Here is a 27,014-nt window from a genome sequence, read left to right on the forward strand (position 1 = left end):
CTCCGCCGTCACTCTTAGTTCTCACAATCAGAGAGTTTGGGAGGATGTGGGATGTTGTGAGAGGCGGCCACCCACACAACCTACAGGTGTTCCTTGCAGCTGATCCTCGGCGATACAAACACATGGGGGGAGATGTCCAACGGTGTTCAGTTGAGCACAAGGGCGCTCCGACACACTGCGTCTGGCTCTTCAGGATGCTGGAGTGCATGGGGAGCAGGGCTTGTAGAAGTGTGTGTGGGGTTGTGTGTGTGTATATGTTGGGGGGAGGGGGGGTGTGGGGGGGGATGGCAGGAGAGGCTGGAGGCGAGACACTACACATGGACGTGTTGCAAGATCAACGTTAAAAATGGTGAATCCCTGATAATATTGCATTGATGAGGTTTGGCACATGATTGGGGCGTTGGGCTGGGGGGGGGGGGGGGGGGGGGGGGGGGGGGGGGAGTGTGAAAGTGTATAAGCAGTCTTAGGGACCCCGGCTGAGGGCTTGCAAGACCCAAGGTTCACACATGTTGTGATCACCTCCTGTGATCGTCCTCTTGTGATCGTGCCCTTGTGATCCACCTCTTGAGATCCGCCTCTTGTGATCCGTCCGATTATGAGTGGAAGTGGGGGATCTTCCTACCTAAACAAATGCACAAAAACACACAAATAATCCAAGACTTTCCTTTATCACCGCCGACCACCCAATGACAACAATTCATCGTCTATAAACTAGCGGAACCGGCCAAAATGTTTACCTGTGCAAAAAAAATGCCATGCGCTTTTATTCTGAAGGGTGCTCAGGACACGACCTGTTTACTTCGAACCACTCATCGATGCAACTGCAACAGAAAAAAGATAAATAAAACATTTAAAATATATATGCACAGCTGTTCCACACTCTGTTTGTGGTACGGTTTTCGGGTTCATCATGAACCCTGGGTTGGAGTACAAAGCCAAACTAAAAAAGTAGACACTGTCATCCATCAAGGCAGCGTGCAGATTATCATCATTGTTCCAGGTGGGCGTGGCCAATGGCCGCATGGCGGCGGCCGGATGTAGCGTTGGGCTACACTGCATGCTGACGCGTGTGCGTGTGCGTGTGCGTGAGCGTGTGCGTGTGCGTGTGTGTGTGTGTGTGTGTGTGTGTGCGCGTGTGAGTCCTACCCTTTATGATAGATACAGAGGCAAGGCAGACGGGCTATGGTCTCCCCTTGGGTCAGGTCATCCAGGCATATCGCACACTCCCCTGCAGCCTTGTTCAGGACGTCCTCTGGCCACAGAAAGAAGGAAGACGGGGTGGTCATCAGTTACCATGGCCGGTGGTTTCACGGCATAAATACTCATGTAACAACATTTAAATCCCCCTCAGTGTTTGGAGTTGAACTATATATATACTGTGTATATAATAATAATAATAATAATAAATTTTATTTATAATGCACTTTATATTCAAGAATCTCAAAGTGCTTCAGAGAAAAAAATACCAAAAAACTATTAAAAAGGGGGAACCTCAAAGAAAGTTTAGCTAAAATATATAAATTATATATATATATATATATATATATATATATATATATATATATATATATATATATATATACCTATCGATTTCTACTTTCTTTAGGTTTTCACGCTCGCCACCAGGGGGAGCTGCAGGATAATAATAGATAACTGCAGTTTCGGTTCCCCCCTCCCATGACACATTTGAAATGCACTTAGTCCTCCACACACAGACAGACTCCTCACACACACTCTCTTTAAAGTATGGTTTGGTAAAGTACATCAAAATGACATCATGAATATTGCATGCGTCCCAGTAACCTGCTTAGGAACTACTCCCGCCATTCTTTTAAACGATGCAGACTCAGGTGAACCCCAGGTGAGGTCAATTTAAACAGGTGATAGTCAAATCCACAAGAACCTTTAAAAGCAATGCCTGCCACTCTGGCATTATTCAGACTGTAGTTCATCATCAAGTTTATCATGAACCTCAACAAGGAATCATCTCGTTGACTAATCTAAACAAATGGATATTATTTTATGAATGAATGAATGAATCTTGTTAAGCATCACAAAATATCGCTAATGTAGACACATATTGGGAGTGCAGACGTTTGCAGGGTTCCAGTAGACCCACAAACTGGAAAGTCCCCTTTTGGAGAAATGCAAAAAACACATCCGGTGCTACAAACTTTAACCATGACGACGTTTACTGGATGCATTCAATTTTGACCTTCTTATTTGCACATTAGCCAGAGACTGCATTAAACAATGAAAAAAGAAGACATGCTAGATTCTCATATGTGATATAAAAGAGAGTAGGCCTACACTCTAACCAAGACAGCAGGTCGCTTCCATAACGTTTTGCTCCAAGTTATGTAGAAAGTCCACAATGCTGGCCGTTGGCCTGCCCACGCTGTGTGGCAGACCCACTAAACACTGTTCTCTTTCTGTTGAGATGGCTCTTTACTATTTCAATAAGGAGATGGGATAGATGGATGGAGATGGAGAGAGAGGGGGGGGGGGGGGGGAGAGAGAGCAAGGGAGCGAGAGTGAGAGTGAGTGAGTGTGGGAGAAAGGGGGAGAGAGAAAGAGAGAGAGAGCATATTCACTTTGTGATGAGAGAAAAGTAACAACAAGTTAAAGCGCCCCCAAGAACATTTGAAAAAGGAAGTAGAAAGACGAAAGACGAGGAAGAATAGAGAACTTTTCAGAGCCAAAGCATGAAGTAAATGCATGTGTATTGTACAATAGCATGTGTTGGCGCGTGTGTGTGTGTGTGTGTGTGTGTGTGTGTGTGTGTGTGTGTGTGTGTGTGTGTGTGTGTGTGTGTGTGTGTGTGTGCTCTCCTGCAATGGCCTCAGTTTTTCCACCTGCTATTCATTAGTGAGTGGCCTATCGGTCTCGAGCCCATGTCAGAGTGTGTGCGCCCTTAAACACAAAACTATTGGCGAAAAACAGAGATAGAGCGAGAGAGGAAGAGTGGGAGAGAGAAGGAGGAAGAGAGAGAGAGAGGGAGGAAGAGAGAGAGAGAGAGAGAGAGAGAGAGAGAGAGAGAGAGAGAGAGAGAGAGAGAGAGAGAGAGAGAGAGAGAGACATTAGCACTGGCTGTTGCATAACACAAGATTAACCCACATATCCTGAGCTGAGCATGTTATTACATGCCACACAGCCGTCTGCATGTGTTCATTCAGTTGGCGACACAGTGAGAAGGAGAGGGTGAGCAAAAAGAGAGAGAGAGAGAGAGAGAGAGAGAGAGGAGAGAGAGAGAGAGAGAGAGAGAGAGAGAGAGAGAGAGAGAGAGAGAGAGAGAGAGAAGAGAGAGAGAGAGAGAGAGAGAGAGATAGAGAGAGAGAGAGAGGAGAAATACGAAAAGACACTGAGAAGGAGAGGGTGAGCGAAGAAAGAGAGAGAGAGAGAGAGCGAGAGCGAGAGAGAGGGAGATAGAGGGAATGAGAAAGAGGGAGAGAAGGAGAGAGGGAGAGAGAGATAAAGATATAAAGAGGGAAATAAACAAACATGGTACCTTGCTTTGAGCTCAGACGTTTTAAACACAACTCCTGGGGGACAACACCTGGGTCATAATATCCCTGTCCGTTTGAGTCTGAAGTGTTACGACGTTGGCTGGACAAACGGTGTGACCAGCCGGAGTACCCCCAGACATCGTGCTGCTGTAGTGTACTGGTACTGTGTCTGTGTGTGTCTGTGTGTGTGTGTCTGTTTGCGCTCTGGTGCATGCTAGTGTTTCTGAATACTGCGTACGTGCGGCTAGTCCGACCACTGGTATCCTGTAGCCTGGATTTATCACTTCCTCTCTTTGACCTTCACAGGGTGAATGTAGGGAGGGAGGGGGAGAGAGAGAGAGAGAGAGAGAGAGAGAGAGAGAGAGAGAGAGAGAGAGAGAGAGAGGGGGAGCGGGAGAGAGAGGGGAGATAACAGGGGGAGAAAGTGAAAGTGGAACCTGTAAAAGCAGCCCACTGCAGCAACACAACGTTTAGAAAAGTAAGACATTGCAGACAAAAGCAGTTTTTTTTATGCATGCTGCATGCATGAATGTCAGGCATACAAATTGCTTTGCATGCATTTGGATATATCAGGACAAAGGCAATTTCAAAGCTGGAATTGTAGCTGAAAGCCAACAACACAATGTACTGTATCCATTTAGGCGCTACTTCAGTTAAGTGAAACCCTTCTTTCTTTACCCCGGAGTGGACTATCTTGCAGCCATTCTTTTTTATATTGTTTACATTTTCACACTGAAAATGTAGAAAGCTCTCCAAAATGTATTTCATAGTATTTAACACTCAATGTAACCCATTCACCAAATGAATGCAATGAGTGCATGAATTTTTATTGTGCAAATATCTGTAGTGAATGCAATGCATTTCCCTTGGATAGCTAGAAGTCAATCCTGTCAATGGAAGTATCATGTGACCAGAGCCCGAGCAGGGATCGGTCACATGGTCTATTAACTAACCCTGTGATTATCTTGTTGGCACCTCCCACACAGAACCTCGTCCAGCTCTGAGCCAGAGATCAGTATGATCAGTGGCTATTGCCACTGGCATGTGACACACACACACGCACGCGCGCCCGCACACACACACACACACACACACACACACACACACAGACACAATAATGAAATGATCATTACAACCCCCACTATCTACACAGTGGTTCTGTAATGACAGGGCCAAGACCCCCATCGTGGTCAGGTGACTGCGTAACCATGGCAACAAACCAAATGACGCCATCGATGCTCAACGCGGCTAACCCTGAGCACCAGAGGAAAGGACGTCTAACGATTGTTTTGTCTCAGGTGGACGGAGAGACGGACAAACAGACGGACAAACGGACGGACAGAGGGGCAGACAGGCTGACGGGCAAACAGAGTTACAGAGCGAAACACAGACAGACAGCTACAGACAGGGATAAGAAATAAATAGAGGGACAGACGGCAGACAGACAGACAGATAGGGTGACAGGCAGATACAGACAGACACAAGACCGATGATATAAAAAATGTATAAAGAAGGAGAAACAGTCACACAGGGGGACAGACAGAGTAGCATTGGGAGTTTATAGGGGTTAAAAACAGAAGGATGCATCTTTCACGGATAGTTTCCTGGGCGCTCACTAGGGGAGTCTGCTGATTTGTAACAGCTCAGTCGATAGCGTGGCTTGAGTCCATCCACCAGCGCCAGAAACCCTTTGTCCCGGTAATGAGCCTGCATTTAATCAAACTCAACACAACTCTCTGGGAGAAAGACACAATTTACTGCCACGCATTCTCTGGCACTTAAAGACCCAAACACATTTACCCAAAGAAACACATGCTCATACACACACACACACCTAACCACATACAAACACCAACATAAAGAAACTATTTTTATTTTTAAAAGGTGTGTGTACATTAAATGTTTAATATGGCTAATCTGCTGCAAGCACAGGAACACACACACAAACCACACACACACACACGGGCCTTATAACACAACAGGAGCCTTTTCGAAACAGGAACTCCCGGAGCAGCAATCAGACCCAAAGAGAGAGCAAGAGGTGTGAACGGCACATAGTAAACACCTTGCGAAGAGTATACAGTGTCTGTACTCAGTTTTGTGTACTCTTTCAAACGTTTTGATATCCCACTGGTCTGGTACTGTCCTCAACGTTGGATGTCCTTCTGCATGACGCATCCCCCATTCAGTATCCTCCTCATGTAGAGGTTCATTACAGCACACAGTCATGTGTTGGTGCCCCACAGGTTTTACCACCAGCTGTTGGCGAGTTTAGCCATCACAAGCTGTTTAAACAATCTGCCCAGCCATGTGACATTATGACGTCACAAATGGGATTCTAGATGTACGACGGACAGTTAAGCCTACCCCTTTCTACGGCCGGAAGTTTGTGCCAAAAAACCCACGCATGCAAACACATACCCACATAAAAACACAAACACATACACAGAAACAATTTGAGTGTGTAAATCAAGTTTCATATGGCTAATCTGCTGCATATATGGACACGCACACACACACACACACAGACACCCACACACACACAGCTCCAATCTGAACTGCCTTCAGACAGACAGCTGTCCAAAAGACTAACCTCATACGGGCAGTCACAGCCTAAACTATGGTGGAAACACAGCCTACAAACAACTAAAGGTCAGTAAATCACATCCAATAAGTGATCACATCCACCGTCTAGCGGTTCCCTGAGAGTCCATTAGGCGGACGAGCACGGCGTTGATGGGCTTTTCCTTAATGCGATGAGCTGGGCCAAAAACGGCAGAAAGGATTAAGCGGCCGCGTTTTGGCAGCTAAGAGTGCAGCGTTATCGTCACACTGCAGCGCTCATAATACCGGGGTGCGTTGTCTTTTAAGATGGAGAGCGAGCACGGCCCAGCCCGCCACCACTTGCATGTGGATGACTCTGTGAATCATCCCTTTTCTTACGGCCAGGATGGGCCGCAGCGTGAGTCCCCGGGCTGCGCCTGTATGTGCCGCTGCGTGCGTCCGAGTGCACTGCAGCGTGTGCAGTGCCGAGACGAGGAGGGAGAACAAGCCTATCATTTCCTTGAGTCAACACACGGCGGCGGGTTGGTACGGTAATAATCTCACAGCTCGCCCGATCCGCGGGGGCCTCTCTTTGGAGGTCGGAGCTGCTGCCGGAGAGCCAGGTGATTGTCAGAGCCCAGCGTGAGCCTCCTCCCCCCCCCGCTGTAGCAACACACGGACCTCCCGGCAACATTAGCCCCACGCGGGGCGGATCTGAGGCACCTTCCCCTTTGAAAGTAGCACATCGCTGAGCACCTTTGTGACAGGCTGGGCTCCTAAAGCGAGGCTGAGCCCAGAGCAGCCTGACACCGTTTAGTTTGTGGGAACAGGAAGTGCACGGGCAGGCAGATCGTCATCATTCATTCGCTCTCGTTTTCCCTCATGTTTTATTGAGATCAAGTTGTCATCCATTAAACAGCATGAACTAACCAACACTACGATAAGTGTATGGATTTAAAGCAATATACATGTTTCGCACTATGTAGATATATAAAGCCGATCTGTGCATGCACAGCCCTCTATGGCCGACGTCAACTTGACATTTCGCCAGAACCCAAAGACCATTCTGTCCTCACTATGTGGTCGGGTTATGAGGTTAGCCATCTGATGCTGGATAAGGACCAGATATCTTAGTTAAGAGTCCTTTGAGCAGCCAAGAAAGCCAAGATGTGTCAGTTGGGGGATGACCTTTATACCAGTGAGCCATCCTGACAACATGAATGTTAGGGCAAAGTAAGCTAAGCCCACGTAAGAGCTTATGTATTCATTCATGAGATGTTGCAACAACATCTCAGCAGTCAGACGAGCCGCAGTCTGTCTTCACCAAGGGCAACGCTCTGCGATTGCACCATTGCATTTGAAACTTTAAGTGCTCCAACGTGCATGTGTGTGTTTGTGTGTGTGTTTGTGTTTCTGTGAGCATGTGATCACATATTGGTGTGTTGTGAGGTTGCACACGGGTTGCCCCAAAACATGACTTGAGATCACACGACCACATGAGAATGGACTGATGGCGGAAGTGAGTGTCTCCTGCAGGCCAGCTGCCTCTGGTCATAGGTCTGATGGCCAGATGGATAAGAGGACACGGAGAGAGAAAGCACTGCTGCTCCGACCCTGTGAGATGCTGTGAGACCCTGTGAGACCCTGTGAGACCCTGTGAGACCCTGGTTCTCTGCTCCTGCGTCTCAGCAGGCCCGGACACTAGTTCTCCTACAACAGAGAGACCCAAAGGGCCAGAAATTTAAAGCACGAACGTCTGAATGGTGTGTGAATTGGGCCTCAATTGTGTATGCGTGGTGTGTGTGTGTGTGTGTGTGTGTGTGTGTGTGTGTGTGTGTGTGTGTGTGTGTGTGTGTGTGTGTGTGTGTGTGTGTGTGTGTGTGTGTGTGTGTGTGTGTGTGTGCGTGATGCATGTTGTTTGAAGTGTGTGTGTGCCAGAGGATGTGTTAGTGTATTAAATTCAGGAAGTAAACAAAAAGCTAATGCTGGAACAAAACACACCTTTTCACCACAGTACAACCCAAAAAACACGCACACAAACACGCACACAAATACGCACACAAACACGCACACACAGAGAAGGTCTTACCGTTATAAGTGATTCGGGGTTTGGTGAGACACATGACAAGGTGCAAGTCCATCTCATCTGTGGAGACAAACTTGGAGCACACAGGACACTGGAAACCTGGAGAGAGAGAGAGAGAGAGAGAGAGAGAGAGAGAGAGAGAGAGAGAGAGAGAGAGAGAGAGAGAGAGAGAGAGAGAGAGAGAGAGAGAGAGAGAGAGAGAGAGAGAGAGAGAGATACAGAAAGAGAGAGAGAGATGGTGGGACAGAGAGAGCAAGAGAGAGCGATTAATTATAGTCTGTCTGTTCAGCTATAAAGGGATAATCTGAGCGGGTGGGTGGTGGGCCCCTCACATTACACACAGCAGATGCGTCTCACCCAATATTCACCCTCAACCTCACACTGTCTGCAGTCTTGTTATTCAACCATCACATCACTTTGCCTGCTTTACTGTTATATTCTAACATCCCATCACACTGTCTCCTGTATTGTTATAGTCACATCACACTGTCTACTCTATTGTTATAGTCACATCCCACTGTCTACTCCTGTATTGTTATAGTCACATCCCACTGTCTACTGTATTGTTATATTCAACCAATTAATCACTCTGTCAGCCGTAATGTTATATTCAACCGTCACATCCATCTGTCTGCTAAACTGTTATCTTCAAACATCACATCACACTGTCTACTGTCATGTTACTCATATTCAAACATCACATCATACTGTCTGCTAAACTGTTAGATACGATCCAGTTGGACGCGCTGATCTTCCCAGAGAAAGGGTAGTTAAAGGACAGGGAATGTTTCAGGGACACCGTCTCATCCTGATGAGAGCTGACACCAGAGCTGCCAAACAGCTCAGGCCAGACACACGCACGCACGCACGCACGCACGCACGCACGCACGCACGCACGCACGCACGCACGCACGCACGCACGCACGCACGCACGCACGCACGCACGCACGCACGCACGCACGCACGCACGCACGCACGCACGCACGCACGCACGCACGCACACGTATGCACACAACATTATCAGTACCCGCATTTAGCAAGCCAGCACACTCCTCTTTGATTTACCAGGAATCTCCGCTTCTGAGTCAAATCCCAAAAACAATGAGCATTGTTTTGGATAATAAGTGTCATGGTGTTGGCTCCATTGATATCCCTTCAGCTACAGAGAACACCAAGGTACTCTACTGGTTTACACCCTTTCTGACACAGAGATAGACCTATTTTTTTTTAATAAAAAATAAATCGATAAAATGGAAAAACATCATCAAGGTTTTCAACAGGCATTCTCGGAACGATGACTCATCACCGGCTACACTGCATGTGGCAGGGTCTTTCCAGGAAACAAATCTGAATGGGCTGTAATTGTGTAATTGTGTGTGTGTGTGTGTGTGTGTGTGTGTGTGTGTGTGTGTGTCGTGTGTGCTTGCATAAGTGTTCTGCGCATACCTGAATAGAGTTGATGAGGGTGTCTGTGTGTGTGTGGGTGAGGGGGGGATTGGGGTAGTAGTCTGATCCATTAACATTTCCTCTTATTGCGTGTGTTATTGAGCGTGTGTATGTGTCTCACCCACACACCACACAGTTAGTGACCGTCTCAGTTAGTGTGTGGATGTCCTGATTTGGACTGCAAAGTGGCGTGGTGTTTGGTGGTTTTGGCGTGGTAATAGGGAATGTTTACACAAAACTCAAATCTTAGAACACTATGCCTGAAGTTATATTGTTAAGTACAGGTTTACCAGCACACATCTGCACACACAGACACAGCCACAGACACAGACAAAGACACACAGACGCACGCACGCACGCACGCACGCACGCACGCACGCACGCACGCACGCACGGAGGCAGGCAGGCTCACAAGCACACACACACACACACACACACACACACACACACACACACACACACACACACACACACACACAGAGGGCATGTGATTCGATTTATTGATGAAACCATGGGGAGTGTGTGTCATCGAGATGTATTCTTGGTAGGAACCCGCTGATGGGAAGCATGTGGAGGAACATGTGTGAGAGCTTGCTTTCCCTCACAGGAAGGCGGATGACCGTTGGTTTTGTACCATTTTTCACTGTACAGTACAGCAGATAACGTTCCTATCTTGTCTGATGCATGATGGTTGATGAATGGGATCATTACATTATATTTGTGACCAAAGTTGAAAGCACATTCAAAAAAATCTACAGCAACAGCAACAATATTGTAATCACCGTTATTGTGGATGGAATGGTTTGAAATGCCATAAACAGAACAAATGATAGTATTTCAAATTGCTCTTGAACAGTGGCCGGGAATAATGGGTTCACAGACTTTCTGTTTGGACCAATAGAACATTTATGAGCTTGATTACTTTTAATTACCTTACCGATGACCTGATAATCTGCTCCCTTCTCAATTTACGTTCAATCTGTCTGACAATATGGACAAATCGTTACCCTATGTCCCAGATAAATGTCTTGTCACAGAATGTCACAGGCGGAACATTAAGATCCACAATAAGTAAGTTATCCCTGTGGTTTGGATTCAACTATGTGGATTTCCTATTTCTCTGCAGCAAATCAGGGAACACAACCAGCTGTATCACTGCATGGCCGAAGAAGGACTTTTACTTTGAAATGCAAACCTCTGTATGAGATGGATGGTGTCACACGATTAATACGCCCTAACCTGAGTGACCCCCCCACCACACATGGACTTAGTTCCCCCCTCCTGCAATGTATGACCCTCCTTTTGGTGCTGTACCTGATTCAATGTGTTCTATGCTCTCCTGGTCATGTGATCTGTGTTATAAATGCTTTGCTGGTCATGTGATCTGTGTTATAAATGCTTTGCTGGTCATGTGATCTGTGTTATAAATGCTTTGCTGGTCATGTGATCTGTGTTTTAAATGCTTTGCTGGTCATGTGATCTGTGTTACAAATGCTTTGCTGGTCATGTGATCTGTGTTACAGATGCTTTGCTGGTCATGTGATCTGTGTTATAAATGCTTTGCTGGTCATGTGATCTGTGTTATAAATGCTTTGCTGGTCATGTGATCTGTGTTATAAATGCTTTGCGGGTCATGTGATCTGTGTTATAAATGCTTTGCGGGTCATGTGATCTGTGTTATAAATGCTTTGCTGGTCATGTGATCTGTGTTATAAATGCTTTGCTGGTCATGTGATCTGTGTTATAAATGCTTTGCTGGTCATGTGATCTGTGTTATAAATGCTTTGCTGGTCATGTGATCTGTGTTATAAATTCTTTGCTGGTCATGTGATCTGTGTTATAAATGCTTTGCTCGTCATGTGATCTGTGTTATAAATGCTTTGCTGGTCATGTGATCTGTGTTATAAATGCTTTGCTGGTCATGTGATCTGTGTTATAAATGCTTTGCTGGTCATGTGATCTGTGTTATAAATGCTTTGCTGGTCATGTGATCTGTGTTATAAATGCTTTGCTGGTCATGTGATCTGTGTTATAAATGCTTTTCTGGTCATGTGATCTGTGTTATAAATGCTTTGCTGGTCATGGGATGTGTGATCGTTTTAAAAGCTTTGCTGGCCAGGGAATTTATTGCTTCCATTTAAATTGGTCTATTGAAATACCTCATTCAGGTCTGCCATATTCCACGTGTCAGCAAAATCAATGCACATTTCACCTAATGAAACACTATTTATGTTTGGACTTGGACGCTTTATGGTCTGACGCAGAGCTGATGTAAGCTGAACCATGTACTGTGAGGGAAGCACACTGACATTGCCATTCTTTGTTCAGTGGTTATTAGAATAGATTGGGTGCTGTTAAAAATTAGCCATGGAAAATACTTAAGTAAAGTACATTTTACATAAATGCACAGACTGGTGCACCCAGTTGGACAGATGTACAGCATCTATACAGGAACAGCTGTGGGGACCGCAGGGCAGATGAATATAGTCTGGTGAGACCGTGCCGATCTCCGAGGGGACGTTGACGTTCATTGACGTTCATTGCAAAACACGAGCATGAATACAGAATAGTACGATAGCTAGAGGAGAGGGATATGGAGGAGAGTGAGCCCTTAACTCCATCCCCACTAGACAGACAGATAGCATCAGAATGGGCTACGTTAGCCTCCAGCTTTGTTATCCCACTAGACGGACAGCTAGCAGTAGTGTGGGCTACGTTAGCCTCCAGCTTTGTTATCCCACTAGACGGACAGCTAGCAGTAGTGTGGGCTACGTTAGCCTCCAGCTTTGTTATCCCACTAGACGGACAGCTAGCAGTAGTGTGGGCTATGTTAGCCTCCAGCTTTGTTATCCCACTAGACGGACAGCTAGCAGTAGTGTGGGCTACGTTAGCCTCCAGCTTTGTTATCCCACTAGACGGACAGCTAGCAGTAGTGTGGGTTATGTTAGCCTCCAGCTTTGTTATCCCACTAGACTGACAGACAGTAGAGACGGCTAAGACTGAGAACGACTGAAAGTCCAATCCGTCGCACTTCCTTGTTTGAATGTGTGTGTGACCGAAGTGTGAAAACGCATATTAATATGAAATGGAAAATAGGACGCTGGTGAGCGAGTCAAAGCAAGCAACAGCATTATGATGCTGATCCGTACACGACAGAGGCCAGGCGAGAAGGAACGGCCGTAGAACAGACACATGGGGAAACAATTTCCTTTTGTGTTGCCCGAGGGAGGAAATTGAAATGTGTTCTTGCAGCTGGTCACTGGGGGAATAAGACTCAAGACTAAAGCCGCCACGAGGCACCGAGACATCAGAGGACGATCTGAGGTCTCCTCGCTGCACCTGCCCCTGTCATGCAGCCCCTGCATCGCCATCTGTCTGCCCGCAGGACAACGCGTCTTGCTGGACAGGATGACAATCATCTGGTAGTCAGGGACACAGACACACACAGCGGGGAAGCCAGCAAGGTTGACATTGCACATTACGCTCGTACTGGGGTTTTTTAGTCGCAGGAGAAAGGGAACCAAAGCCAGAGCAGAGGGTATCCGGCATGAGGTTGAGGAACACTCAAGGAAGGTTCCTGTTACTCGCTATAGAGAAGCCACGTTGTTACTCAGAGTCAATGCTAGGCTGAAATAGGCTGTTTCACTGTTTTCCCACACGTCTTACAGGGCGGCTTGGAAACAGTCGCACACACTAACGTTCAAATACTCGTCTTTATACCTGTGGTCCTGTTATAAGCATAGCCTGTTTCATGCCCTTTAACACACAATGAATGATTAACAATGCTAGTTGATGATAGAGTGTGAGAGAGAGATGGTGGGACAGAGAGAGGGAGCAGGGGAGAGAGAGAGAGAGGAGGAGGAGGAGGAGGAGGGGAGAGAGAGAGAGAGAGAGAGAGAGAGGAGGAGGAGGGAGGAGGGGAGAGTGAGAGAGAGGAGGAGGAGGAGGAGGGAGGAGGAGGAGGAGGAGGAGGAGGGGAGAGAGAGAGAGAGAGAGAAGAGGAGTAGGAGGGAGGAGGAGGGAGAGAGAGAGAGGAGGAGGAGGAGGGAGGAGGAGGAGGAGGAGGAGGAGGAGAGGAGGAGGGGAGAGAGGGAGAGAGAGAGAGAGGAGAGAGAGAGAGAGGAGAGAGAGAGAGAGAGAGGAGAGAGAGAGAGAGAGAGAGAGAGAGAGAGAGAGAGAGGGAGGAGGAGAGAGAGAGAGAGAGAGAGAGAGAGAGAGAGAGGAGGAGGAGGAGGGGAGAGAGAGAGAGAGAGAGAGAGAGAGAGAGGAGGAGGAGGAGGAGGGGAGAGAGAGAGAGAGAGAGAGAGAGAGAGAGAGGAGGAGGAGGGGAGAGAGAGAGAGAGAGAGAGAGAGAGAGAGAGAGAGAGAGAGAGAGAGAGAGAGAGAGAGAGAGAGAGAGAGAGGAGGAGGAGGAGGGGAGAGAGAGTGAGAGAGAAGAGGAGGAGGGGAGAGAGAGAGAGAGCGAGAGAGAGAGAGAGAGAGAGAGAGAGAGAGAGAGAGAGAGAGAGAGAGAGAGAGAGAGAGAGAGAGAGAGAGAGAGAGAGAGGGGGAGGGGAGAGAGTCTGAGAGTGTGAGTGACATTGAGAGTAAAAATGAGAGTGAGAGAGAGAGAGAGGGTTGTTGTTCTAGACAGAGGCCTGCGTTGATGCAGGATGTGGGTCAATAGGTATTTTAGGGTGATCTTATTGACCGAGAACTTGAGCCCATGAGGGGAGTGTTGATGTGTGTATAATTCCTATTCCCTCTGGAAGTGCCATAAAAATACATTTGTGGAGAGGAGCAGGATGCGATTGGGAATAAATAAACCAAAGATGGAGTCAAATTACACACACTATATGTTACTATACTATATATATATATGTTTATATATAAGCAGGTATCTATGTATATGAATAAGTATTGATAGGTGTCTCTCTCTCCCTCATTTTCTCTCCAATTGGTCTTTGCTATTGTGTCTACCTTTTCTCCCTCTCTCTCTCTCTCTCTCTCTCTCTCTCTCTCTCTCTCTCTCTCCCTCTCTCTCTCTCTCTCCGTCTCTCTCTCTCTCTCTCTCTCTCTCCGTCTCTCTCTCTCTCTCTCTCTCTCTCTCTCTCTCTCTCTCTCCGTCTCTCTCTCTCTCTCTCTCTCTCTCTCTCTCTCTCTCTCTCTCTCTCTCTCCGTCTCTCTCTCTCTCTCTCTCTCTCTCTCTCTCTCTCTCTCTCTCTCTCTCTCTCTCTCTCTCTCTCTCTCTCCGTCTCTCTCTCTCTCTCTCTCTCTCTCTCTCTCTCTCTCCCCCCCTCTCTCTCTCTCTCTCTCACACACTCTCCCTCACACTCCCTTTCCAACGGCTCATTGCTATTCTGTCTACTTCCTTTTCTCTCCATCTCTATCTCTCTCCCTCTCCGGTGACTCCCTGCTATTCTCTCTCTACCTCGCTCTCTCCCGGGCGCCGCTGTAGAGAGTTATCATTTGTATGCACCAGGCTTTCCTCCGCAGCTAATCAGTCTGCTGCTCTCTCTGCTAGCAGATGGCGAAAAAGGGAACTGCTCAAAGCTTTAAAACACAGAGGAACAAAGACAGCACAGCGTGTGCTACACATGTGTGGGGCCGTGTGTCTGTGCGTTGTTAAGCATGTGTGTAAACTCGTTAGCAGCAGCTAATGAACAGCCGGCTGGTATGAATGGCGGGTTGCTTGGATATGTTGTTTTTTAATTTGGTCTGGCCGAAGAGTGCCACATGGGAGTCAGGATTATAAATTCTGTCTGACCAGCCTGATAACAGCCAAGGTTACGGAACCAACTTAATTACAGGTACACCCGCACTCTCTTCAGGGCTGAGAATAAGTCACTTATAAACGTATAAAACAGAGGCAGGGAAATAGTTTCTGTCTACACCGGTGAAGAGTTCAAACGTGGTGGACATACCCTTGACCTATGACCTGTCCTGAACGGCTGTTTCAGCCCAGCTAAAGACGCTGCAGTTTGAGGCACAGAAAAAGCCGAGTCATTGATTTGATTAATTATCTTGATCGCAAGCAAAGAACCGGTACAATCCCCCATCAAGACATGTCTGTCACGCAGACAGAGACCTTGATAATAACTACTTCAGTGTTCAGGCTCCGGTGTATTCCAACAGAAATACTTCAACAACGTGACATGCGTGTGCAGTATGTGCACAGTTAATTCTTACAGAAATCCGTTTGCACTTTGTAGCCATCCCATTATCCTAGGTTTCATCAGACTGTTGCTTCGTTCTACACAATCAAATGTGTAGGCTTTCAGTACTTTCTATTATTAAGTCACTTGTTGTGTTATTTTCTCTCTTCCTGCTGTTCTACATTTAGTCTAAAGCCCGTTATGAGCCAAGACCACCCACAGCGTGGTGGCGTGCCTCTGCTGGACGCATGTAGGAGTAACACTTGACTTTGACCCCCCTCGAATGCCACGCCTCTTTTTCCACAACGTCTGGCGTCTCCCGACCCAAAGGATTTATGTGTCGTCGGGTGGCGCAATGCTGTTGACTCAGTGTGAACCCTGAGCTGTATAAACAGCTCCAGAACCCCATAAAACAATGTAAGGGGGAAAAAGGCATGTTTACAGATTGTGCACTAACTGTGATGGAGGTCAAAAAGATTTTAAAAAAAAAGACGTCAACGCCAACAAACACTGACAAACAACTGCCAACTGCTTTTTCCAAAGTATGGTTCTGTGCTCGGATTAGTGGGGGGGGGGAGGTCAGGGAGGTAACGGAGGCTTGGAAGCACGTCCGCATCAGCTTATCTTGTCATTGTAGATTTCAGCTAACTGCTAGCGATGTGGTCTGGTTGGCCCCAGACTCTTGTTCATTGCCCTGTGGCGTTTGATTTGGCGTTCTTCTTTGCCCTGCGGCAGCCAAAGTGCTTCTACGTATGAAATGACTCAGCCCAGAGACCAAGTGGTGTGATGGAGAACCAATTGTCCACCAAACCATCCGCTCTTTTGTTCTGAACAGAACCCTTGACCCTGAACTCCCGTGCCACGTCCCCTCTCGCCGGCCCTGCCATCCCCTGCCGCGGAGGCAGTGGCTCTGAGACCCAAGAGCGTTAAGCTCATCTCCGGGCCCAAATTCCTGCAGCAAATAGACGCACTCGTTAGAGATAAACACCACGGCTGGAACGTGAACTGAACGGGCTACAGATCGCAGACCGTCCTTCACAACATGACCGGGTGACAAGCATGGCCAAGGGAGCTTTACCATCGCCTGGGCATGACAGCATCGACGAGAAATGACCAAACGATTATTATCAAGTGAACATAGCATGAATACAAAAAAAGTAAGCCATCATTGTGTCATTCTTGTGCCAGGCTTGGACATGTGGGTTTCCCGAATAGTCTAATATATCCTGTGAACTGGCATATCAGGGTGAACTTGGACAATTCTGAGTCGGGTACAGTCGTCACAGCCAAAAGGCCATAATTACAAAATGGGAAGTGTGAGAAATGTCCTAATCCCCTGAAAGCCCTTCCAGCCGATTCGGTTCTGTACAGTAGCCTCAGTCATCGCCATGGTTTCCAGTACACGACGGCTGTCCAAGAGTTTCCCCCTGGGGTCATACATGGCTGTGAGTGATGTGGCCGAGATGGTCAGTTTGTCACGTTGAAAGCGAGAGATAGACTATTGATTTCTGGTTTGATGGCTACTGGGCTCATGGTCGTATATCACAGATTGGAGAAAACACTTCTTTAGGGTTTAACCATTAATTAGGGGACGAAATTTCCCAGACGGCTTACTTAGTCTTGATCACCTTTTAAACAGAACCTAGAGCACGTGTTCTCCACACTCTAGGCAAAGTTGATAGGGAATGATAAATGTCAGACAAAAAAGTGAAAAGATAAGACGCTGGCATTTACAGACCACGCAGCAGACAACCACGGGACCGTTAAATCTTCTGCAGCGAGGGGGAATCTTCTGAGGACAGGCACGCGCACACACACACACACACACACACACACACACACACACACACACACACACACACACACACACACACACACACACACACACACACAAACACAGACATGTGCACACACCAAGCCACACAAAAGCCCACACACACACACACACACACACACACACACACACACACACACACACACACACACACACACACACACACACACACACACACACACACACACACACACACACACAAACGCCCACACACACACACAGACACACATACCACAAGGATGGAACTATAATTTCCGCTATAAGAATGTATGGTATTGGTTGTATTTGGCAGTTGAAATTAATGACTGAATTCAAATATTTGTTCCCCTTCCCATATGAAGGGTCCTGAATTGATTCTGACTGAACACACGCATCAAACGTTGATTCAATCCGACCCCTTTGCATCATATATCACTGAAACTGATATAGCCATGGCACCTCATTTGACAATAGATTTCGGTAAACAAGGAGTCTAGACTATGGATTGCAGTGGAACGTGCTTAAAGGTACTATTAGAGACAAAACTCTAAACGTGCTCCTGTGATCACAACCTCACTGCAGCAGTCTTGTCTGGGCCAGACCAGACAGGCAGACGCTGCAAGGATGACAGACTTCACCTTATCCTTCCCCCATCTATTGCTGCAAAGAAATGGAAAAACGGTGCATTGAAAGTTAGAGAGGAACTGCACCAAAACAGGGAGGTTCGGAGATGAACCTCAAGGCATAGCACACACACAAATCAAACTGCACACACACACACACACACACACACACACACACACACACACACACACACACACACACACACACACACACACACACACACACACACACACACACACACACACACACACACACACACACACACACACACACACACAAACACACGCATTCACACTCATTCTAAGTGGCTTTAAAATCCTTGCCTTATCAGTCATGTGATCTTTTCATTCCGAACACGATCTTGCGCGTCCTGCGTCCGTCGGCGCGGCAACCCAAGCCTGTGTGTTTACACATTAACCGTCTCGGAGCCGCGGGAGGGGGCCTACAGGGGGGAGCAATCCCACCTGCAGACTGCAGCAGAATGCAGCGGGGGGGGGGGGGGGGGGGTGGCTGCGCGGTGGCCCACCTCAGGAATGTCATTCATTAAACTCCTGAGCGCTCCAGACCGCTGGAGCGGTCCAAGGGCCAATCTCAGCCTGCGCCACCTCTTATCCGGGCGTGTGATCGATGCGTATAAGGTCCGCCCGGCCCGAGGAAGCTCTTACGATAACAGGTGAGGGGTTCAGAACTACAGGAGACAACGCATGACGTTTCTCTTCTCCGCCTCGCTCCACACTGACCCACACACCCACACGTTTCTACTGCTTTTAAAACCCGGCCGGGAGTGGCAAGGTCCCAGGTACTGAGAGAGCTGCCTCTTCAACGTCGCTTCTCCTCTGAAGACGATGGAAGCGCTGTGGCTAGCTTAATATTGTATTTTGTTTTTGATTCTGAAACAAGAATCTTTAAGAAAATATTGCCGTAAATGTACCTTGGTAGGGTTATACTTTGGTGGAAGTGGTAAAGCGCTGGGCTCCAGTGGATTAATGGAAATAGGAAGAGGAAAACCTGAATTCACAGAAAGTCATGTGACTTCCTACTGAGAGCATGTGGTTGGGTTTTTATTCCTGTATTGAACAAACACACACACACACACACACACACACACACACACACACACACACACACACACACACACACACACACACACACACACACACACACACACACACACACACACACACACACACACACACACAGACACTCAGACGCGTGTGTATATGTCTAGCGCGTGTGTGAGTCCGCATGCTGATAGTAAGCTTAAAACAACACAAAGATAAACAGAGATAGTAAAAGAGAGAAAGAAGAGAGCGAGTCACATCGCCTAGGTTACCAAACATTTGGTCCTCTCTTCCCCTGGCAAGTTCAACATTCATCTAGAATCGAGGTGTAGGCGTTACAGATGGCGTGTGTGGTAAGATCCCCCGAGATGTCACACACACCATCTGTAATATCTACGCCATTTATGAAGAGCGCTGCAACATAAAGGCTATCGTGGGATTGTGATAGGCCTACTCGTTTATTTTTTCATAAGGAGACAGCGAATCAATCGGACGACTGGCGTTATCGAGTCAATAACACAATTGGTCCATTTTTAACGGATGTCATCAGGGGGGAGGGGGAGGGGGAGGGGGGGCGGGAGACAGTGAACTAAACACTGTATACAGGCTTCTGATCACTGGATCCACACTTTCTAACAAGTGTTTAGGTCATGGCTTCATTTGATTCCAACAGAGGCTGTGTTTGTTTATGTGACACAAACCAAAACAACAACTACAACACCAACAATCACGATGGGGTTATTAAAAAGTTGTACAGGGCATCAGGTGTCTGCATTTTAAACGTAATCTTGAAATGTGCTTTTCCTGTACATTCGATACAGACGGTGAGACATGTCTGGGATATTTTGGGCGGGATGAGGACACTGTGGAGCGATGGTGAGAGAAACGAAAAGCCTCATTACGTGTGAGCAAAACGGACGGAGGCTGATCTCCCATTAACTTGCTCCAGTAGACAGAAGATGAACTATGGGCTAAAGACCCCCCAGAATAGTTAAAGACCCCCCAGGACAGATAGCGTGGGCAGTGTTTACGTGTAAATGTGTGTGCGCCGGTGCATGGCCATGTGTGCGCACACATTAAACAGAAGGTCATCTTCATTAGTCGCATTTATAATTAGCCGTTTATCTATGCAGAGTCATGCCTCAAATGTATACCGTTTGAGCAATTACTGGCCGGTTGACCAGCTCCTACCATAGGTGTGTGTGAGAGAGAGAGAGAGAGAGAGAGAGAAGAAGTGTGCGTGCGTGTGTGTGTGTGCGTGTGTGCGTGCGTGTGCGTGCGTGCGTGTGCGTGCGTGAACGTGGACACAGAATCCCTTGGGAACATTCGATCATGATGAGGGACGGTATAGTCAACTGGTCTGGCAGGGGTCTTTGGTCATTCTGTTTTTGTCACACGGGTAGTATGCTATGCTATAAATACACACTAAATTGCTATGCTATATACACTTTAACGTTCTAGATTTTACCTGCAAAAACAACACGGAGGGAAAATTATCAAGTTGAGGACGACGAACTATTGAATCCAAAACACATTATGTCACGTCATTTTTTTATGTGTGAAAACGTGTGTTTCAAATTCAAATTCAAATTTCAAATTTTACTGATAAATGTTTTTTCTACAGGAGTAAACTCCAACAAGGGCCATGTTGATGATGCGTTGGATTTGCTGTAAGGCACAGTCTGGATGAGGACATTTACATGACTTTACATGACAGTGACTTTTCCATGGTAAATGCCAATGTAAACAAACACATACAAATGCCTACAGAAAATGGCACCTTTGCAAATGGGCTTCACTTCTACGTCCTGTAGCAAAACCATCTCCAGGAAGTATTGTTATGCAACGTGGTTCCATTTTTGGCCCATTATATAAGACACTCACACGCTTCTTAAATAATTTAAATGCTAAATAAAGCTTTATTGTGTCATCATGGCCACGTCGCTAGCAATTGAAAACATCCAGGGCTTTAGCCCAGAGGTCTGTGGGGGGAACCGTCCTGCATGCTATGGTGACCGTTTCTATATATATATATCGATATTTATTTTTTTAGCTTTTTTACGGCACAGAGATCCGGGGCTGATCCCAAAACATCCGGAGCTATAGCCTCGAATGCCCAGGTCTAACGACGCGCCTGACAATGGCACTTATTTGAACATCATCTCAGTCTTGAAAGATAACTAACCGTACAAACACACATTTCATCGTCCATGATGGACTGGTTCTGGGGGTCACCATGGGTTTCTCCCTGAACACGTGGAGGCCTCTGGGTCCTCTTTAGTCTACAGCTCCTTGGAGAGGGTCCCGACAGCCCGAGATGCATATGAGATGGGTCTCATTCAGAGGGGGGGGGGGGGGGGGGGGGGGTCGCGTCCGGCCGACAAGGAGGGAAATAAGACCAGAAGTGAGGTCATCTGTTGAAGGCCAGCTGTTACAAAGCAGGCCTGCCATTTCACAAAAGATAACCAATTATACAGAATCGCCCGAGTCCAGCAGCAGACGCAGAACAGCACAATATTATGTATATTAAATTTAGAAAACCGCAAAACAAAATCGGCTTCCTCTTATTTTTTTAAGACTACATGAGGAGTCGAGGAACGGGTCCAATTGGGACTATCTAGGCTACGATCTATAATTAAATCAGCGGGAATATGAGACAACGTTCCCATCTGGGCTTTGGTTCTGCCTCATGACTAAAGCATTGCAGTGTTGGCTGGTAAATACCGTGTCATGCGATACAAAGTCAATCTGGGGCCTCATTCACAAAAATCAACCTGTTAGCCATCACTAGCCCTGCTGCCAATGGGTCCTAGATGTTTCCATGTTCCTTGGCCACCCTGCCCCGTCTTACCGTAAGGCTGTTAAGTGTGTTACGTGATCCTGACTGAATGCCAGGCCACCCCTGACGGCTACCAGCCGCTAACAAGCCAGCACCCCATCTCCATGAACACATTTGGTTCGTGCTCGTAATGCTTATTTATGTGGGTCAAGTATTTCGCCCACTGCACTCCTAACAATTCCTGAATCAGGGTTCCTTAACTCTGCGTTAATTCTCATGATTTCTTCTTTGTTAATGAAGAGGTTTTTTTACTTTCTTCGTAAATCCAATCTTAAGAAAAACAGAACTATCTTTAGCTCTGTGAATAAGGCCCCTTATCTAATTTCAAACAGTAATAAGACAAAAGCAGGCAATGTAGAAAAGGCAGAGGAAAGCCACATTTATCTCTCTCTACAAGAAAGAGAAAGAGAGAGGAACGATAGAAAGAGAAAGTTGTGTTGCTTGCTTGCTTATCCTTTAGGAGAGATGCTCTTGATAAGACTAAGCATTAAACTCTTGAACCGTTTTATTGAAACAGCTATGAATACAGCCAAGGGCAAGGACCTAAGCACTAGACTGACATTCAACTGTGTGTGTGTGTGTGTGTGTGTGTGTGTGTGTGTGTGTGTGTGTGTGTGTGTGTGTGTGTGCGCGTGTATGTGTCCACGTCTGTGTGTGTATCTGTGTGTGTTAATACGTGTGTGTTTGAGTCCATGTGTGTGTGTATGTCCTTGTCCCAGTCTCTCTCTCCCTTTCTCTCCCTCTCTCTCTCTCTTGCTCTGCATCCTTCCAGAATAGAGGGGCACTTGAGAATTCATTATCATACACCATAACTTTGCACCTGCTCACACCACACAGACACACACACACACACACACACACACCCCTGCAACGTTGACACTGGCAGGTGTGATAAGGGAACACACCACGCACCACGAAAAGACAGTTCTCCAATGTCTCGGTTTGACCTCAACTGACAAAATGCTGATAATTTAATCCTTTGCACTTCACTGCTGCCACTCGGTACTGTATTCTGCAAAGTGGAAAAAGAAAGGACGTGGCTGATGCAACCAAGTGCCCTAACTGGACGTACTTTAGTAATTGTGTACTACTATTTCCCTCATTGCATATCAGGTCTAATGCCAGATGGCTGCAAGCCTATATATAACTCATAGGCTAAGTGATTAATCTGGGATCCAGCATTATTCTATGGTATGGGCAGAACACTTTGGGGAGAGAAGGCATACAGGAATTTTTGAAGTGGATTCATATAGTTGCCATGGATTTTAAACCCTAACCTTTTTGAAGAATGTTCGTCCCGAAATATGTTTTTAATCAATCTTAGTGGTGTAGTGTATCCATGACTGTTAGGACAGTAAGGACCGTCAGGATAGCATTGTTCTAGTGTAAAGTATATTAAGACAGAATAGGAGTGCTTGTTTTGATCCGATGGCTATTTCTCATTGTCTGGAAACGTTTCAGGCGCTGTAGTACTACCTGCCTCCTTCAATAAGCTTATACCCCATGACATCAGTTTGGCTTTCGTTCTACATACTGACATGCTGGCGATTCTATTTCAGGCATTTCCTCCTTTCCGTGTCTCACACATGGGGACCGTTTAATTTGTGTTCGCGTGAACCCTCCAGCATGGCACTCATTTATTCTTCCTTCATTGTTTAAAGTGAGAATACAGGGCCAGTACTAAATGTTTATGGTGCCGTGGGTTATTCACTATTCTACTATGTCCTGTTATTTCGTACCATTACGTTCATCTACCGATAGCGCCCACGTAAAACATCCGCTCTCTGTGAGTCGACCCAGACATCCACTGAACTTGGTAACCTGGCAACAGTCCCAAGCGGTGCGGCCCAGCCTCTTCCGCGTCTGTTGCCCCGTCGGGGTAACATGGAAACAAACCGACCACAGGGGATTTACGTGTTTATCACTTCCTTGTTCCCCTTGAATCGACATGCTGCCACTGAGGAGACCACACCAACCGCTCAGATGAGACATGGGAAGAAAACAGATACGCTAATGGGATCGTGTCAACCCTATTCATAGGAAACAATCTACGGTTTAAAATCGAAGAAGATGTTCTCCAGACCGGCCCTTTTAGACCACTTGTCTATTTGGCTTGTTTGTCTGAGCCTGATTGTGTTTGCGCTGTCCTGTTGCCTCCATCAAGTGAACATCAGACTCATATTTCAAACTACAACAGCACTGGTCTTCCTTTGATTCGCTGGTCTCTCGCTCTCTCCTGCTGGAGTCGCAAACAGCCGTTTGTCTGGGTTTGATTTCCCAACAATGTGGCTGGTCCGCCTCTTTTGGGACCCGTGCTGTTCATAAACAACTGTTTGGAACACTAAGTGCTTTTACTTTGGGAGACGAGAAAGGAGCCAGATGATGACTGGGGACATAAACGGGGTGATAAAGTGAGTTATGAGTGGATCATAAAAGAGTCATGACTTGCTTCCATCGTGTAAGCAGACAGTAGAAGCCTGGTCATTCTCTATATTCATATTCTGCTCTCATCATCTCTCTCCATTGTAAAGAATACGAATATTCCCATTCATTTCTAACGCTGCAGACACACAACACTTGGTAGACCACCTTCAAGGTCATGGCTTCACATACCCCCTGGACCACTTGAGACCACACCCTCGCAGCTTCCACAAAGACAATACAGAGACGAGGGAAGAGGACCCCAACCCTAGTTTGGGAGGCAGAGCAGGTTGGCAACCGGAGGGTGTTGGTTCGATTCCTTGGCTCCTCCATAGCTAAGTGTCGACAAAGTCACCTAAACTTTTCTGCTTTTTTCTGATGAGCTGGTAGTTCCCCTTGCATGGTGGACACCTCTGTCTGTATGTATGAACGGGTGAATCAACGGGTGTTTGAAGGTGTGTGTCAACGGGTGTATGCAGGTGGCTATGAAGTTTTGTATACAGGTGTGTTATGAAGGTGTGAACAGGTGGATGTGAGGCACTAATTTTGTCCATTTACCTCTTCACCAGGAAGAGTGTCCTCCAGCAGTACTGCCACAAAGTACAACCACGGACGATAAGCCCCAGGGGTACACTTACATTCTTAGCACGTCCCATAGCCGACCAATCAGACGATCCGGCTAACCACGTCCCCCTAGGCTTCGATATCATTACACAGACTGGTGGTTTGGCTTTCCCTCAATTACGTCTGATCAGATGCCTAACCGCTGAGTGTGTAACACTATGAAATGGGATTTTGTTTAAAACAAGTGTCCTATTTACGTTCATAGAAATACAGCCTCCACCTTTTCTCTATACGAGGACCGTCAGCAATGTTTATGAAGTACAGGTAGGCCTACCTCCGAATAAGTGAGGCGAGAGATGGGCCGGCAACGACCCTACCAACAACCGGGGTCCCCCGTGACCTCCATTTGACCTCTCACGCTCCCCCGCCGTCTCGTCTGGGGTGCTGCCCGCAGACTCGTGAGAACGGTGGGCTCCCCCGCGGCTGTTCGGGATGTTAATTCCAGACTGGGTCCTCGTCGCCGAAGCCCCCGTGCTGCGCCCCCCACCGGACGATCTCGAGCTAGGTCCGTTGTGCTGTGGACTCGCGCCACTCGACGTCGCCCCGAGCGCCCCGTGCGTCCCGTGGTGCGCGGAGGGGGTCCCACTGTACGCGTGGTACCGCGTTCCAAGGGCGGCGGCCGCCCTGCTGTGTCCGCTGCTTGTGTTCGAGGGCAGATCCGAGCCGGAGTAGGCTCTGGTGCGTCCGTTGGTCGCAGGACCGCTCTGCTTGGCTCCCATGGCCGGTCGCCCGTCCACAGCTCCCCAACCTCCGAGGATTTCAATGATAGAAAAAAAGAAGGAGGGTGGGGGGGGGGCGAAATGGTGGTAGGCTTACGTGGTGGGACGGACGACAGATCTGCCAGATCTGACTGACACCGCACAGAGGACGCCGGGCCCGGACCACGTGGTTAAAACAAATAAACGGGCGTGTAAAGGACAGCAAAATGGGTCGTGGGAAAAGCTGGCGTCCTCCCGCGGACGCTACATCCCCGTGACGAGAGGACGGACATCGGTCATGGGCTTCAACACGGACGGATGACAACTACACAAAAGTTAGCGACGCGCAAAAGCGCCCCCTCTGCTGTTGTATTCCGTGCAAGAAAAAAGTTTTGCAGTGATGTCATTACTCCATGATGTCCCTGGTCGTGGGTTCTTCTGCTGTCACGGGGTCCATTCCCCGCATTGATCCCCACCGCCGCCCTGCCGCCTGTGGACGTGGTCTCATGTAGGCTGGCTGAGTGTGTGCGTGCGTGTGTGTGTGTGTGTGTGTGTGTGTGTGTGTGTGTGTGTGTGTGTGTGTGTGTGTGTGTGTGTGTGTGTGTGAGTAAATGTGCTTGTGCACGCGCGTGTGTGTGTATGGGGTGAACGGCGGAGTGGAGCGTAAACAGTGAAGGGAGAGGTGGGCGTGGCCTCGGCGCGGAGCGCTTCGCGTGACGTCAGTTACAGTAGCGAGACATTTTTGAGATGAGTCGAGGACACCGCATTCTGATTTTTACTCCAGGTGTAATTAACTGCAGTATAAGCATACACAATGAATGGGTGCAACAAGAATATTTGGATCAAAAAATGATTAATAATTGAATTCGGCTATATCAAACTGTGTGACAGCAGTGTCCCCTACTGTTTTATATTAACGCCTAGCCGTAGCCTATAGGCCTATGCTCTTTCTTTCTTGCCTGTGACATTTTAGGTGTTTTCGAGGGCTCTTGTATTCGAAGCTGTCTTTATTCAGACAAAATACGAGGTCTAAATGGTCAAATATATATTTAAAAAAAAATATATATAGACTGCTCTTATTCTCTCTCTCTCTCTCTCTCTCTCTCTCTCTCTCTCTCTCTCTCTCTCTCTCTCTCTCTCTCTCTCTCTCTCTCTCTCTCTCTCTCTCTCTCTCTCTCTCTCTCTCTCTCTCTCTCTCTCTCTCTCTCTCTCTCTCTC

At 47.4% G+C, this 27,014-nt stretch overlaps 1 protein-coding gene across 2 annotated transcripts; it reads right to left on the bottom strand.

The window, feature by feature from the left end:
- Nucleotides 1-473: 473 nt before the first annotated feature.
- znrf2b (zinc and ring finger 2b) lies at nucleotides 474-26,349 on the bottom strand. 2 transcript variants are annotated; one of them, XM_056593090.1, is made up of 5 exons: nucleotides 25,373-26,349; nucleotides 8,140-8,235; nucleotides 1,147-1,252; nucleotides 738-821; nucleotides 474-618 (listed from the first exon to the last, which is right to left on the bottom strand). In XM_056593090.1, the coding sequence occupies exons 1-4, from the start codon at nucleotides 25,815-25,817 to the stop codon at nucleotides 764-766; spliced, it is 705 nt and encodes a 234-aa protein (XP_056449065.1). In that variant the 5' UTR covers nucleotides 25,818-26,349; the 3' UTR covers nucleotides 474-618; nucleotides 738-763. The 2 variants fall into 2 exon arrangements, with proteins under 2 accessions (XP_056449065.1, XP_056449064.1); XM_056593089.1 differs by having other exon boundaries at nucleotides 474-622.
- Between the last annotated feature and the right edge of the window lie 665 nt (nucleotides 26,350-27,014).

Source organism: Gadus chalcogrammus, chromosome 6 (assembly GCF_026213295.1).
Source record: "Gadus chalcogrammus isolate NIFS_2021 chromosome 6, NIFS_Gcha_1.0, whole genome shotgun sequence".
NCBI lineage: Eukaryota > Metazoa > Chordata > Actinopteri > Gadiformes > Gadidae > Gadus > Gadus chalcogrammus.

Excerpts from the sequence above, each read along its gene's own strand:
- znrf2b (XM_056593090.1), bottom strand. The coding sequence starts at position 25,817 with ATGGGAGCCAAGCAGAGCGGTCCTGCGACCAACGGACGCACCAGAGCC. Across the intron at positions 1,253-8,139 it reads ACCCCGAATCACTTATAACG|AGGACGTCCTGAACAAGGCT; the intron begins GTAAGACCTTCT and ends TTCTGTGGCCAG. Across the intron at positions 822-1,146 it reads CTCTGTATCTATCATAAAGG|TTGCATCGATGAGTGGTTCG; the intron begins GTAGGACTCACA and ends TTTCTGTTGCAG.